This window comes from Sturnira hondurensis, unplaced genomic scaffold, assembly GCF_014824575.4.
Source record: "Sturnira hondurensis isolate 20B ecotype Veracruz unplaced genomic scaffold, ASM1482457v3 Scaffold0004152, whole genome shotgun sequence".
NCBI lineage: Eukaryota > Metazoa > Chordata > Mammalia > Chiroptera > Phyllostomidae > Sturnira > Sturnira hondurensis.
In genome coordinates this window covers 5826388-5840027 of record NW_028076783.1, presented here as the reverse complement: position 1 = coordinate 5840027, position 13640 = coordinate 5826388, and the positions used below count along the sequence as shown (strand labels likewise).

The following is a 13640-nucleotide window of genomic DNA, read 5'->3' as shown; positions in this document are numbered from 1 at the left end:
TTACACATCTAAAAGTACTCGTTCTACCCTCCAGAAATGCTGTACGAATTAACTCACCCACTCACGGCCCCAAAGCCAGTTCCACTGCGTCATGGCCAACATGGACTAGTACGACTTTCCTAGAAATGCTGGCAACTTAGCTAGGCCCAAACCAAACCGAAACAACCTGCTGCGCCCCGGCATGCACATCCAGGTGTTCAAGGCCATCCCACGCTGCTGAAGATGCCTCAGCACGACACATGGGCACCCCCTGGAGAGCGGGGGGTCGGTTCTAGACCACTACTATCAAGCGAGTGGTAACGTTTGTCCTGGTGGAGGGCGTTGCCTTCAATTTGTAAATCGCAACATCAGTGAGGCAGAACACAGCGCAGGGTAATGAAAGGCCTGCCTGCACAGCCGGCAATTCCTCAGGCCGCCGGGCCGGCTCACACCCCGTTTCTCCTCCATCTCTCCCCAGAACTGAGGCAGCTCCCATCAGCTGCAGCCTCCAGGCCCATGCAGACACCCACGTGAGGCCCCACCTGGTTACCTGTGTTTCGCCTGCTAGTCCAGGGGCTCGTGGGGGACAGGGGCCATTTGTGAAGTCCACTGTGGATTTGCCCCGTCAGGATGCCCAGAGTAGGATTTGCAGGCATGTGGCCCACAGGCCTGCTGTTTTAGAACCGCATGGAGTGCTGGATTAACATGACCCCCAGGCCCCGTTCTAGACCTACAGAATTTGGGGGCGGTGTATGTGCTGGGAGGCTCCAACCTCCAATCTCTGGGTGATTCGGGTGCTCATTAAGACCTGAGGATACATTGCCCAGAACTGAGTAGGCATTGATAAGCAAGCACTGCATGGGAAAATCCCCAGGCGGGGCCTGGCCGCTTCCTCCGCAGAGGTCATGGAGCAGAGTTTGCCCTGCAGTAGGAAGACAGGACCTGGGAGGGAGACGACAATTTCCCATCCAAAAGCCAAGAGCCAGGGGAGGCTGAGGACAGGGGTGGGACATCTAGATCGAGCTAGGGAAAGGGATGGCAGCTGGAACCCTATTTCAGCTTTACTCTGTGACTTTAGGGAAGTCCATTTTCCTTTCTGGACCTGTTTCACTATCTGTGATGGGTCAGGGTTGGAACAGATGTTCTCCTCCGTCCTTCTGAATGCCCGGGCGGCCCTTCAGAAGGGCTGCCTTCTGGAAGGCTGGAAACAGGACGCCTGTATCTTGGTGACACATGCAGTTCTGGGGCCCAGGTCCTCGTCCTCGAGCAGACCAGAGCCCTGTCCTGCGTTCAGCATGAAGCTAACCTGGTCTGAGTAGGACTCGCCTGCCCAAAGCAGACACAGAGCCAGGTACAGTGGGAGGACAGTGTCCCAAGCTGGGGAGAAGCCAGACAAATTCGGATGGGCCTGGTGAGGCCCCCTAGAATAGGTTCACACTTTGGAGGGTAAACTGACAAACTGGAATGCATCCAAAAGGAACTGATAGGACGTGGAGGGAGTCCTAACCAAATTATAGGAGGGACTGTTAACAGAACAACAGTTGGTCAGTCTCAGAGCAGTCAAAAAACCCTGGCAACTCTCTTCAAATCTCTGCAGAACAGCAGAAACTTCTAGCCGTGGTCCATAGTCTTGGAGAGCAGGGTTGTGGCCAAGGACTAGAAGGATGAAGAAGTTTCACTTCAACATGAAAAAGGATTTCAGAACTCTCCCAAACAGAAGTAGGTGGCCTTATTGGAGGACAGTACATGGTGGTAATAGTGAGCTCTCCATTACTGGTGGCATATAAGGAGAGGCAAACTTCATTCTGAATGTTGAACCAAGCGAACTCAGAGAACCCTTAGCTCCAACAGTCTATAATTCTATAAGGTACCCCTGACGCTCAGCAAGTAAAGATTTCTGGTAAGTATGAAGTGTTTAGCGAGTGCAGATGGGACGTAAGAATCACCTGCATTAACCAGGGCACAGAGGGCTCTGTTGAGAGCTATGCTGCACTTTGGGTGAACTTCCATAGTTGTATACTCTGGGGGAGACTCCTCAATTTCCCTCAAATTCTAGGCCTCACCAGGAAAGAATGAGTAAGGCAGAAGCCATGGGGTTAGACACTGCCCAGCTCTTTCTTTCCTCGGGAACCCTACCTGACGGAAGCCAAGAGTAGCCCTAAGGATGGCTCAGCCTCTCCTGAAGACACTGGTCGGTTTAACCTTGCTTCAGGGGCCACAACTCCATCCCCTTTGTGGGACTTCAAGGCTTTGTGCATTTCTGATGGAGTGCTTTGATTTATGTCCTCAGTGTTCCGGCTTAGCTCACAGAATTTAGTAACCAGAGCCATGTTAAGAATTCACCCAGCTCCTTCCCTGTCCCCATAAACCACATCCCTGGCTTCCCTTGGCCACACAGTTCTATCACATCCATCTTGACCCAGAAGAAAGGGTTGCAAGGACCCCTGAGGTCAGTGTATTCCAATCCCCACCTCCTATTTCCAGATGGAAAACGTGAGGTCTGAGGAGCAGAGGCTTAATGAGAATCCAGAAACAAGGTAGAGCCTGGAGTCCCTTCCGTTTCCTTAGTGCACGTACCAGACTGATCCAAGTTGCTCAATGTGTAGGGGACTGGGGGTTTTGAGCAGCAAGGGACTCAGGTCACACCCCACTGCAATATCAGAGCTGCCTTTCCGGTGTCTGGACGCAGCATGGGTGGGGCCCTGGCCCCATCAGTTTCGGATCTGAACAACCACAGTCAGAGCCCATTGGCTGAGGGTGGAGGCAGGAAGGAGGTGGGGGCGGAGGCCCCAGGGGCCACCTCCAGGGCCTTGGGCAGAGGAAAGGCAGGGCCTAAATGCTCACAGCTGTTGAGAAATGTTAGTGTTCACGCCCAAATGACAGAGGCTCGAATAGAAGAACACCATAAACATGGGCCTCAGTTTCCCCACCTCTAAGACGGGCAGAAGTTTGGCAAAGCAATGCCTGAATTTGATTTGCATTTTCACATTGTCAGGGATACTTAAGATTTGGTTAAACGCCTGCTGTTACACAGTGTGGCATCAGCATCACCCACTGCCTGCCTGGGGGGCAGACCAACATGGCTATACCACCCACATAAAGGAAGGTGCGCCAGGCCGCACCACTCAACTGTGCTGGGGGCACCGCCTATTGTGGGAACACCTGTGGCACCCCCAGAGCACCCCGAATGGGGGGCTGGGCAGATGTGGTCTCCACTGCGCCTGCCTGTCTGACCCACCAATGAGGGAGAGGTCAGGGGAGGACAGAACCACACCCTCTGAGGTGCCTGCTGAGCCAGATCAGGGCACACGGTGCGTGCGGGGCTCAACCCCAAGTTCACACATGAACAGGCTGAGGCCTAGTGAAGGGCTCTTCAATAGACCATGTTCTTTTGCTTCCTCCACGGGGCCCACCTTTTCCTGTCCCCTATCAGCTTCCCAGGGTGTCTGCCAGTTCTGATCGCCTTAGAGGGCCAGGAGCTGGCAAAAGACTTGGCACCATTTCTGGCATTTGGGTCAGCCCGGTAGGCAAAAGGACTCTGAAGGAGCAGGACAGAAAATGAGGTCAGTGGCCGGGATAGATGAGGTCAAAGATACACTGCCAAATACTGACCTGTCTCCCCAACCCAGTGGCAAACCCCCTTGGGAGTCCAGGGTTGAGGCCCTGGCTTGCCACTTGCTTACTGTGTGACCTTGGGGAGCATCCTCCCCCCTCTGGGCTTCTGTTTCCTCCTTTTTGTGTGTGGCAGGTGCTTGGGCAATGAGTAGGTCAGAGCCCTCCAGGTCTTGACCCACTGTGGATGTGGAAGAAGGGGCAGGGTGAGGTGGTCCTGACACCTCATCTTCTGTCAATCCTGGGGTTCACTTGCCTGGGGCAGGCCGGGGCTGGTGGTGCGGTGCACTGAGCTGTCAGCCTTGCATGCAGACAGCTCCTCCGGAGGACAGGCATGGTGGGGCCTAGTCAGGAGGGCCTAGGTGGGGGTCCTGAGCCCTCGCCCCGACCCTCTGTCCTGGAGCAGCCCTGTGGGGAGGCAGTAAAAGGGGAGGGCCTGGAGCAGGGGATGACAGCTCATTGGCCACCTTCCAAGTTCCATGAGCATGCTCACCACCCTGCAATGGCACTGCGGGCAGAGAGAGGCCAGCACCCAACGGTGAGCATGATGGCGCCTACATGGTGACCAGGGCAAGGTCATTTGTTGCAAGGAAACACCGGAAACCAGCCTCTTGTGCGTAACTGGTTTGCCGCACGGAGCTGCGCAGTACTGTCCGATGTTACTCACATGTTTAAAAACACAAAGTAGATCTTTACATACAGAGATGGAAAGGTTACACTGGCCAGTGTGGCTCAGTTGGTTGGAGTGTTGGCCCATAAACCAAAAGGTTGTGGGTTCAATCCCCAGTCAGGGCACATGCCTAGATTGTGGGTTTGGTCCCCAGTCACGGAGCGTTTGAGAGGCAACTGATCAATGTTCTTCTCTCACATGGATGTTTCCCTCCCTTTCTCTCCCCCTATCTTCCCCTCTCTCTCAAATCAATATGCATGTCCTCAGGTAAAGATTTTTTTAAAAAGGGGTGTTAAGGTTGGTAGAATATCAATATGCAAAATAAATTATTTCTATTGGTACCTAAATGTCCAGGAAAACACACCTAGAAAAGCACAAATGGATGAGAGTCATCATTTCTTAAAGAAAGGACTACTAAAATTATGGTCAATTTTGGTTTTACTTGAATCCTGAAAATGTTTAAAACAATAGTGTATTCAAGTTGTATTTGTACAAAGACATTAATAAGAAAAAAAATGCCTCTCTTGGAACTGCCAAGCAGCTGGGGCGGCCATTTGACAGATGGGAAAGCAAGGCCCAGAGATGGCACATCAGCTGTCTGACACCACACAGCCAGTTGGTGACAGGGGCAGAGTGGGGCCCACCCTTGGCTCACATTCCAGGGCTCTTTTTTCTGCAGCTGCTGCAGCTGGGCCCACTGTGATGCAGTACGATCTCATCTTACCTGGATCCTACCCACAAAACCCCTGTTTCAAATGAGGTCATATTTACAGGTTCCGGGCGAACATGAGCATTGGAGGGACACTCTTCACCCAGCACAGATGACTTGTCTACTGTCAGGCTGCTTCCTCAAGGAGGGAGCAGGGGGTCGGGCTGCCTGTGCCATGGGGAAAGAGCTGGGAGGTCTGCGGGGCTCATAGACACTCGGTGACAAAGAACTCCACCTCTGAGGGGAAGAAACGCTGAAAGTAGGTCAGTCTGTACATCACTTACCTGGGGGGAGGGGGAGCGTGGATGGGGTTGGATGTTTTATGTATTGTATGGCATTTGGCCTAGTTGTTCTGGAAGATTCAGATTTGACAACAAAAAAGTGACACAAGATAAATGATTTTTAGGGATTAAAATTCACTTGCCGAGAGAAGTAGCATGGCTGGTCTTCGGGTAACAGACGCATTTAGATCCATCTACGGTAAAGATGGGTGGATTTTCTCTGCTCCTTCTTGTCTTTTCCCTCCATGTGGGCTCATAGCGGCTCCCCTCTGCTCACCTGCCAGTCCTGCTCCCTGTCTGGCCCTGTCCCCTCAGGTTATACAGGAAGGCTCGCAGTGTCCCGGGGTGAGGGAGACTGAGAGGACAAAGTACAGGGGGTGGGAACCCCCAGTGCACCCCAAAATATCAGAGCCAGGACTTGGGTCATCTGTTAAGACTCTTCCTTTTATCGGGGGGTCCCCTATTTTTTCCAAGTTGATTTTTAAAAAATCCTCACCTGAGGACATTTTTTTCATTGCCTTTTCAGAGAGAGAGAGAGGACGGGAGAGAAGAAGGGGAAAGAAACATCAATGCGGGAGAGAAGCCTCCCATGCGTGCCTAGACCGGGGATGAGCGCCCGGCCCAGAACTGGGCACTTCCCGACCGGGGAATGCACACGCCCATGCTGGTGCCCAGACTGGGGACGATCAGCAGCCTAGGTGTGAGCCCTGATCGGGAACTGAACCTGCAACCCTTTGGTCACTGATGACGATGACGCTCCAACCAACTGAGCCTCACCAGCCAGGGCCCCCCGGGTGATCGTTTGAACGTGACCGTTCATGAATGTGATACTGATACCCCTCAGGGCTCCTTTCCAGGCTGAGTCTGGCTTTTGTCACCAGCTGACCCAGGAACTCTGAGATGTCAGGGGTAGCCCCTTCTACCGGGGCGTCACCATCTTGACTTGCCTGCCTCTCAGCCACTAATTTGAAGTTTTATAGTTTCTGTCCTTTTTACAACAATAACAACAACAAACACAGCAACAGACGCAAAACAAACACAACAACAATGAACACAAGTGCTGCCGTGAGGCATGGGCCCCAAACTTGACACCCAGAGGGGGCAGAGATGAAGTCCTCAGGTGACCAGGGCGCCTACACTAGCCGCCTGGGAATTCAACTATAAAGGAAAAGAACAGAATTAAAAACATGTACTCTTGCAGAAAAGGTGTTACCAAAGGTACGTCTCCAAGGCAAGCATGACTGAAATTTTTCTAATGGGTTTTATGTTACAGAGTACACAGGGGTTCCTTCAGAGCACAGAAATCTGGTTCAACCTCTAAGGTTTCAGGGTACATATGTGTGGGAGCCTGTATTTGGCTTAGCAGAGATGATTTGGGGACGTTATTTTTCGGGTTGGGCAAAAACCACTCGGAGGCCACACACTCACCCATGTCCCTGCAACGCCTGCTGCAGAGGCCTCGGCACCCAGGGAAGGCAGCTTCCTTGCCCAGCTCCTCACCACCGCACCCTTGGCACGCTGAGTTAAACAGTCCGATTTGCCCTGCTCCTACTAAGCAGGTGTTACGGCCTGGTCTGTTAGGTACACCACTCACCCTAGCACAAGGTCAAGTCCAACCACCTCCAAACCCAGCCAAGATGCCATCTCTCTTGGGACGCCTTCCCTCGTCCCCAACTCTCCCCTCTGAACACAAAGGCACCCCAGCCCAGAGTTAGGATGAAACACAAGAATGCTCACAAGTAATGTAAACACCCATGTGTCCAGCTGGTTAAATAAATCACAGGCCAGCCACAGAACATTAGGTAGCCATTAAAAATCATGTCTCCATGAATTATTTAACATGGGAAAATGCCCCAGCAAAATGCTGAGTAACTAAAACAGAAGCATTTAAAATAGTCACACTGGTGTATATTACACAGTAGGAAAAGAAAGACACTGAAATGTATAGAGAGCCTATCTCTTAATGATGGGATTAAAAGTGACTCCTAAATTTCTTTTTACTTTTCCAAATTTTTATATTCTGCCTCAAACACTGTAATAATCAGAATAATTAGATGTCTTAAGTGGAACCCTAAATATTTGCTAGTCCAAGGCTTGCATCCCCTCTTCTATTCTTGCCAAAATATCATCTGACCTCTATTTGAACTCCTCCAGAGATGGGGAACTCACTACCCTTCTTCCTCATGAGAGGTAGAATCAGGCTTCCTTTAGCTTCCCCTCACTGACCACAAATCTACCTTCTGGAACAACAGAGAACAAGGCTGCTTCTCATGACCCTTGGCAATACTTCAGAGGTTGGGAGGCAGTGGCCCCGCCTCCAGGCCTCCAATCCCAATGGTCTTTCAAGGACATTAATGTCCCTCTGGCTCCCACATCTCTGTTTGCTTTCCTTGGGTACAGTTTGGGCAGGGATGTCCTTAAAGTGTAACTATGTTTCCCTTACACCATTACCACATTTCCCTCTTATCAGGGGCGTGCCGCTTGCTAGTCAGTGTATCAGGGACGCTATGCCATTAAACACATTCTTTCATCTAATCTTTAGAACAACCCTTGACCCAGGAGTGAATATGACACTTATCTTACAGATGAGGAAACTGAGGCATACAGAAGCCAAGTTCCTTCCATAATCACTGAATGGATCCGGAAGGAGCCAGGACTGAAGTAGCATGGAGCCCAGAGCCTCGAGGGCCAAGTTCATACATGGCCACGTGAATCCAGCTCTACAACCCCGGTCCGCAGTGTCTCTGGTTGAGTTTCATGATTACTCCTGCCCACGCGGGCTGTTCCATGTCACTCCCTTTTGCGTCTCTCCCTCTGTCTCCCCTGGCCTGCTCCGAGGAGGTGATCACAAAGGGCTGCTGAAAGCCTGACTCATCGAGAACCTGCTGCCTGAGGCCCAGCTTTGGGAGCAGTGCTGAGCAGGCCCTCTGTCTGCCTGCTCAGGGCTGTGGGGCTGTTGCCGGAGCAGAAGCCCCAGGGACTGGGGAGTTCAGACTTCATGCCCGCACCTGCACAGAGGGTTGGCCACGAGGTACCAGGTGCCCCTCCCCACAGAGAGGCAGGTAACCTATTGGGGAAGGAAGGCCCTGCATACTCCCATCTCACTCCTACAGGCAAGTCTATGGAAAATTTGTTTCCTGGGCCCCTCCTCTGTCTGTCTGGCCTTCTCCAAAGTCCTCCCAGGGAACATGGCCACATCAGCCATGGTCTCTGCCAAGACAGGCATAGGAAGGACCACATTATGTAGATAGATCCTCAGTATGCACCCCGGGTCTGTGAGGGATACTCACACATTCATTCACCAGGATTTCAACCTGTCCCCATAAGGCAGTGACTTGGTCTCTCAATGGAGTCTGAAACAGCTGGTCAGCTGAGACCACCAGGCACTATAACAAACTCAGCAAACCCTCAGCTCCTTGAACCCAGAGGGACTCTGAGAAGTCCTAGCGGTCAAGCCCCTGTCCCTAGCCAGGGTAGACCCCACTGGAAGCTCTGGTCTTGTTCCTTGCTGCCTGCCACCTCCACTCTCCATGATGAGCCCCATCGTACTGAGCTTTTTCCGGTTCAGCCTGTGCTCAGGCTGCTCTCTCCACCTTGACTGGGTAACTCCTACTAAAACTCCAATACACAGTCAAGGCATCCCCCCACCCGATCCAAAAAGCCTTCCTGTGTCTCCCAAGGCAGAATGAGCTACTCCTTCCACATGCTGGGCTAAGACTTAGCTTGGCTCTTATTTGGCCCACATTGACTCACGCAAATATTTACGTAGCACCTGCTCTGTACCAGGTGATGAGCACTGGAGAGGGAGTACAGAGACCAGGCTCAGTTGCACAGCTCTGCCACCAGCTGGCTCTGTGACTTTGGACACATCACTCCTTCCTAAGCCCCAGTTCCCTCACCCGTACAGTGGGGAAGATGCTGCAGCTCGGCCTTACTTTCAGGGCTTTTGTGAGCTCAGCAGGATGTGTAAGTACTCTGTAAACTGCCACTCGGGTTGAGTCATTGTTGTGGTGACCTGTCCCCTTCTAGTCTGAGCTCATTTTTGTGTATCTCACCATCAGAGCTCTTCGCTCCGGCCGCCCACCAGGGAATCGGCAGCCTGTTGGGCATGGGCTTGGGAGCTCTGGGGTTGGCGCTTGGCTGAGAAGCTGGGCGTGAACGTGAAACAGGCATGAACTTTAAACAAAATTGACTTACAAGTCCTGTCATACAGGGGCAGGGCCCTGGCATTGCTGGGGTGAGGAAGACATGCCAGGCTGCTCTGAGGCAACAGGGTGAAGGCTTTTATGCCAAAGGGCTTTGGAATCATTAAGAAGCCACCAAAAGTACAGGGTAGGGACAGAGACACAAAACCCTGGACCGGGGGACTGGATACCAGGGCTCTGCTCTAAATTACTCTGTGTGACACCAGTCAAGACCCCTCCCTTCTCTAGACCCCCACCTCCATCTGTACACTGGGCGTTTGAGTGCAGGTGGTCTCCAAGGCTCCTGCTCACTCGGGTAGTCTGTGCTGACTTTACTTGCCCTTCACAGTTTGGGGCAGGGGTCCAGTTCAGGCTGTGCTGGGGACAGACGGGGACAGCAGTAACACCCTCAGGAGGGCCAGGAGGCATGGGAACCCACACTCATGGTGGTCTCCTCTTCCAGTCCATGGAAGGGCAGGCCAGTACAGGGCCCTCCTCCAGTCTCCTGCCACCACTGTGTGGATGGAACTCACCATTGGCCCACTTTGCAGACTGAGAGGTTGACACAAGTAGACAGAACACAGACTCTCAGACTGTTAGAAACCATTCTGCATTCCCCTCCTCGGTATGGAGGGAGAAACTGAGGTCCAGAGAATGGTCAGGAAGGTCAGGGTTTTCTTGGGGCCACACATCATGTTTGCGGCAGAGCCAGGACCTAAGCCTGGGGCTGATGTCCACCTATCACCATCGATTAGAAGTCTCAGGCCTGGCTCAGGTCTATTTGCCCATCACCCCGTCAGCCAGCCCTGTGTTTCTGCTGATGGGGCCAAGCCTCAGTTTTCCTGCTGGAGCCAGGGAAGACATGCTGGTTTCTGGGCCAGAGCTTGGTGAGGTTTTTTGAATGGGGAGTAAAGGAGGAGCCAGGAAAGTGGGGGAGGTATTGTACTTGGGACCAAAACTTATCTTCCTGGACTAGGCACAGGGCATGGCCACGCAGGGAGCAGGGTGGGGACAGCACGGAATACCCAACAGGCTAAAAAAGTGTGTGCTTGGGCACAAGCACAGCAGGTGCCCAAGGGACAGAGACTCAAATTCATTGAAAACTGACCAAATATTCTCAAAGTTTGGGTCCTGCCAGGGTCTCCAGGAGGCTGATTATCAAGTGTATGGGACCACCTATTCCCACCTGGTTGGATGGCAGGCACTGGTAGGAAAAAGGGCCAGAACTTGAGGGGTCCTTCCTTTTCCCTCCGTGCCTCAGGATGTCCCCTAAGGAGGTTGTCCTTCAGGCTCTAGGATCTGAACCTTCGGGGCTTGTCAGACCCCCAGGGGCAGCTGGTCCCACTGCAAGAAACCTGAGTAGTGTCTCCTGTGTCCTAACCCAGCTCTGAGGCCCCTTGGGGGATGGGAAAGGAGGGGAAGGGTGGCAGGCTGTAGATCTCCTCCCTCTTTGGCCCCTCCCAGTTCCTCCACCCCCACCGCCACCCCAGGACAGTCCACAATCACCCGCGGCGCCTGAAGAGGCTCTGGACTAGCGATTCTCAAACTTTAAAGCTTACTGTCATCAGTCACCTTAGCCTCTTGTTAAAAGGCAGGTTCTGTTTAAACAGTCTGGGGCAGAGCCCGAGATTCTGCATTTCTAACCGGCTCCACATGATGTGGATGCTGCGAATCCGTGGACCACTCTGAGAGCAGCAGCCCTAGAGAGGGTCTGCTTCGGAGCCGTGGGAAAGCCGAAGGGCCGGGGAGGTCAAGTCACTTGTCCACGGCCACACATCGAGCAGCCCCTGACCGGAGAAGGGCATGTGCCACAGGCACTAGGGATTTCCTCACTCTGGCATAGGGAATTATCTGTCCTTCCTGGGCCCAGGGGCCGTGTTTGTAAACTCCGCTGCCCCCATGGCTCAGCCCCGGGCCAGGGGAAAGAGCGCCGCCCGGCGGAGCCTTCCCCGCCTCCCTCCGTGACGGCCTCTCCGCAGTTCTCCGCCCGGCGCCCCAGGCTGCCTGGAGCGAGCTCGCGGAACCGAGGATCCCCGGCGGCAGAGCCGCTCCACACTTCCCTTCCCTTCCGAAGGCAAACTTCTGGGCCGGCGCCCTTTACCTTTTGGGGGGCTTTGCAGCACCTCAGCCTGCTGTGTCTGCAGCCCATCCTCCTCCGGGGGCTCCCGGACGCCGCCTCCCAACTCCGGGGCCCCCAGAGGGCCCTGCCGTCCGGGCCCCGAGGCTGGGTCCGCGCCTGCCGGCCAGGGCTGCCGGCGAGACCCTGAAACTGAACCTGAAAGCGCAGACTTGAGCCCTAGCGGCGCGACCGCGCGCCGTAAATCTCCGAAGAGCGGGGCCTCGAGAAGCCCGTGGGGTTCTCGGCTCCACCGCTTGAGGCAGGTGACTAGAAAGAATTCTTGTAGATGTAAATGATAAGGAACCTCCGACCAAGGCGGAAAGGACCCCTACGAGCGATGGATGCTTTTCTGGGCCCTCAGCAGAGAAAAGGGCTAGGAAAAAATTAAAACATTATAAAAAATTCAACACAACAGCTGCCATTTACTGAGGACAGTTTCTGTCCCTGATTCTTTATACATTTTATTTCTATTTCTTGCAATCTCCTTGCAACAGAGGTGTTATTGCCTCCATTTTACAGGCAAGGCTCAAAGATGTGATTGGCCCAAGCTCACATAACTAGTAACTACCAGAGCCCAGGTATAATCCAGTGTTAACCCCAGAACCTAAGCTTTAAACCACTTCCTTACAAATACACAACAATGTTAAGTTTACTTGTAATGCGTCTTCACTTGTGGGTGGAGAGCTCTTTCCAGCTCACTGGCACCTGTCATACTCAACTCTATCCATTTTGGATCGATGATGTCCATAAAAACAGATTCGTGGCAGCAGGGTGTAAGGTGACTGAGTGGTAATGGGAAAAAATATAATAAAAAATTTTAAGTAAAAAAATGTATAAGCCAATTAAACATTGAAGAACAATGGCGAAAAAACCACAACAACTTTGGGAGGCGGACAGGCATGTGCAGTGGGAATAAGGAACATAAAATGCCAGTGCCTGAGGGAAAAGGCTTTTTATCTGCCCTCACTTTGTTACCAGCTGAGGTTTCCAGGAGAGGCAATACGGGGGAAAGCACCTAACTTTGACAATCAGTGTGCGGGCACATCCGTGTGTATATTAGGAAATCCCAGAAGGCCCAGAAGACACTTGGAAAGGTTTGGTGCTGAAAGGGACTTGCAGTCACGAGTGGGGAAAGAATAGGAGACCGTAAAAGAACTGCCCCTCCACAGAGTACAAGGCCAATTGCAACAGGCTATCTAACAAAGAAAACTAAGGACACGGGTAGTATTAGGTTCTTGGAAGTATGAATAACATAGGATGGTGGTTCACAAAATATGGTCCCAAAGGGGCAGCATCAACCAGGGAACTTTGTTAGGAATACAAATTCTCAGGCCCCACGCAGGTTTGCAGATGCTAAACTCTGGGGCTGGGTCTCAGCAATCTGTGGTTTACCGAGCCCTCCCGGGAATTCTGGCCCATGCTAAAGTTTGAGAACCACATGTAGGAAAGCCAAACAGATATTAAGGAAAGAGTGTCTACTTAAATTCACAATGTTTCTTGAATCAGTGATTTAATCAAAACCAAAACCAACAAAGTAGCCAAAAACACCCAACAAAACAACCAAAACACCCAAGAAATGAAACTTTGTGAAATAAATAATAATTTATCCATAAAAATAGAATGTCATGTAACCAGCAAAAATACTGATGAGGATGAATATTTTATACATTATAAAGTGTAACAAATTCATTCTTATTGAAAAAATCATTAGTGACTACCTCTGGATGGTAAGTTTTTGGTTTTTAAAATTATTCTTCATTTTCTTATACTAAAAAATGAGTATGCACTTATTACTATTGTAAAGAAAATTAGTATTGCAATAATAAAAAGGTTTTTTAAAAAATATAATTGTAAACCCATGAATGAGACTGAGGCTAGTTTTTCACCAGGAAGCCGTGGGATGTGAAATGCCAACGAAATAAATGGCTGTGAATCAGCTACGTGGAAAAGCAAGGAAAATGGCAAAATGTGTGGAGAGGTCGTCTTGAACCAGTTATTTTCCCTTTTGGAGCGTTCCTCACCTAAACATTGAAGGGTTGAAGTTTCTGAATTGTTCTCGAATTGGAATGTTAACAATGGAAATCAA

General features: G+C 51.7%; 1 protein-coding gene across 1 annotated transcript in view; it reads right to left on the bottom strand.

The window, feature by feature from the left end:
- Positions 1 to 12973, bottom strand: part of CCDC69 (coiled-coil domain containing 69) — a 30961-nt gene extending 17988 nt beyond the window's left edge. The window contains exons 1-2 of the mRNA XM_037045000.1: positions 12947 to 12973; positions 11537 to 11731 (exon numbers count right to left, since the gene is read on the bottom strand). Coding sequence (XP_036900895.1) covers positions 11537 to 11731; positions 12947 to 12973 — 222 coding nt within the window. The remainder of the gene's footprint in view (positions 1 to 11536; positions 11732 to 12946) is intronic.
- Positions 12974 to 13640: the final 667 nt, after the last annotated feature.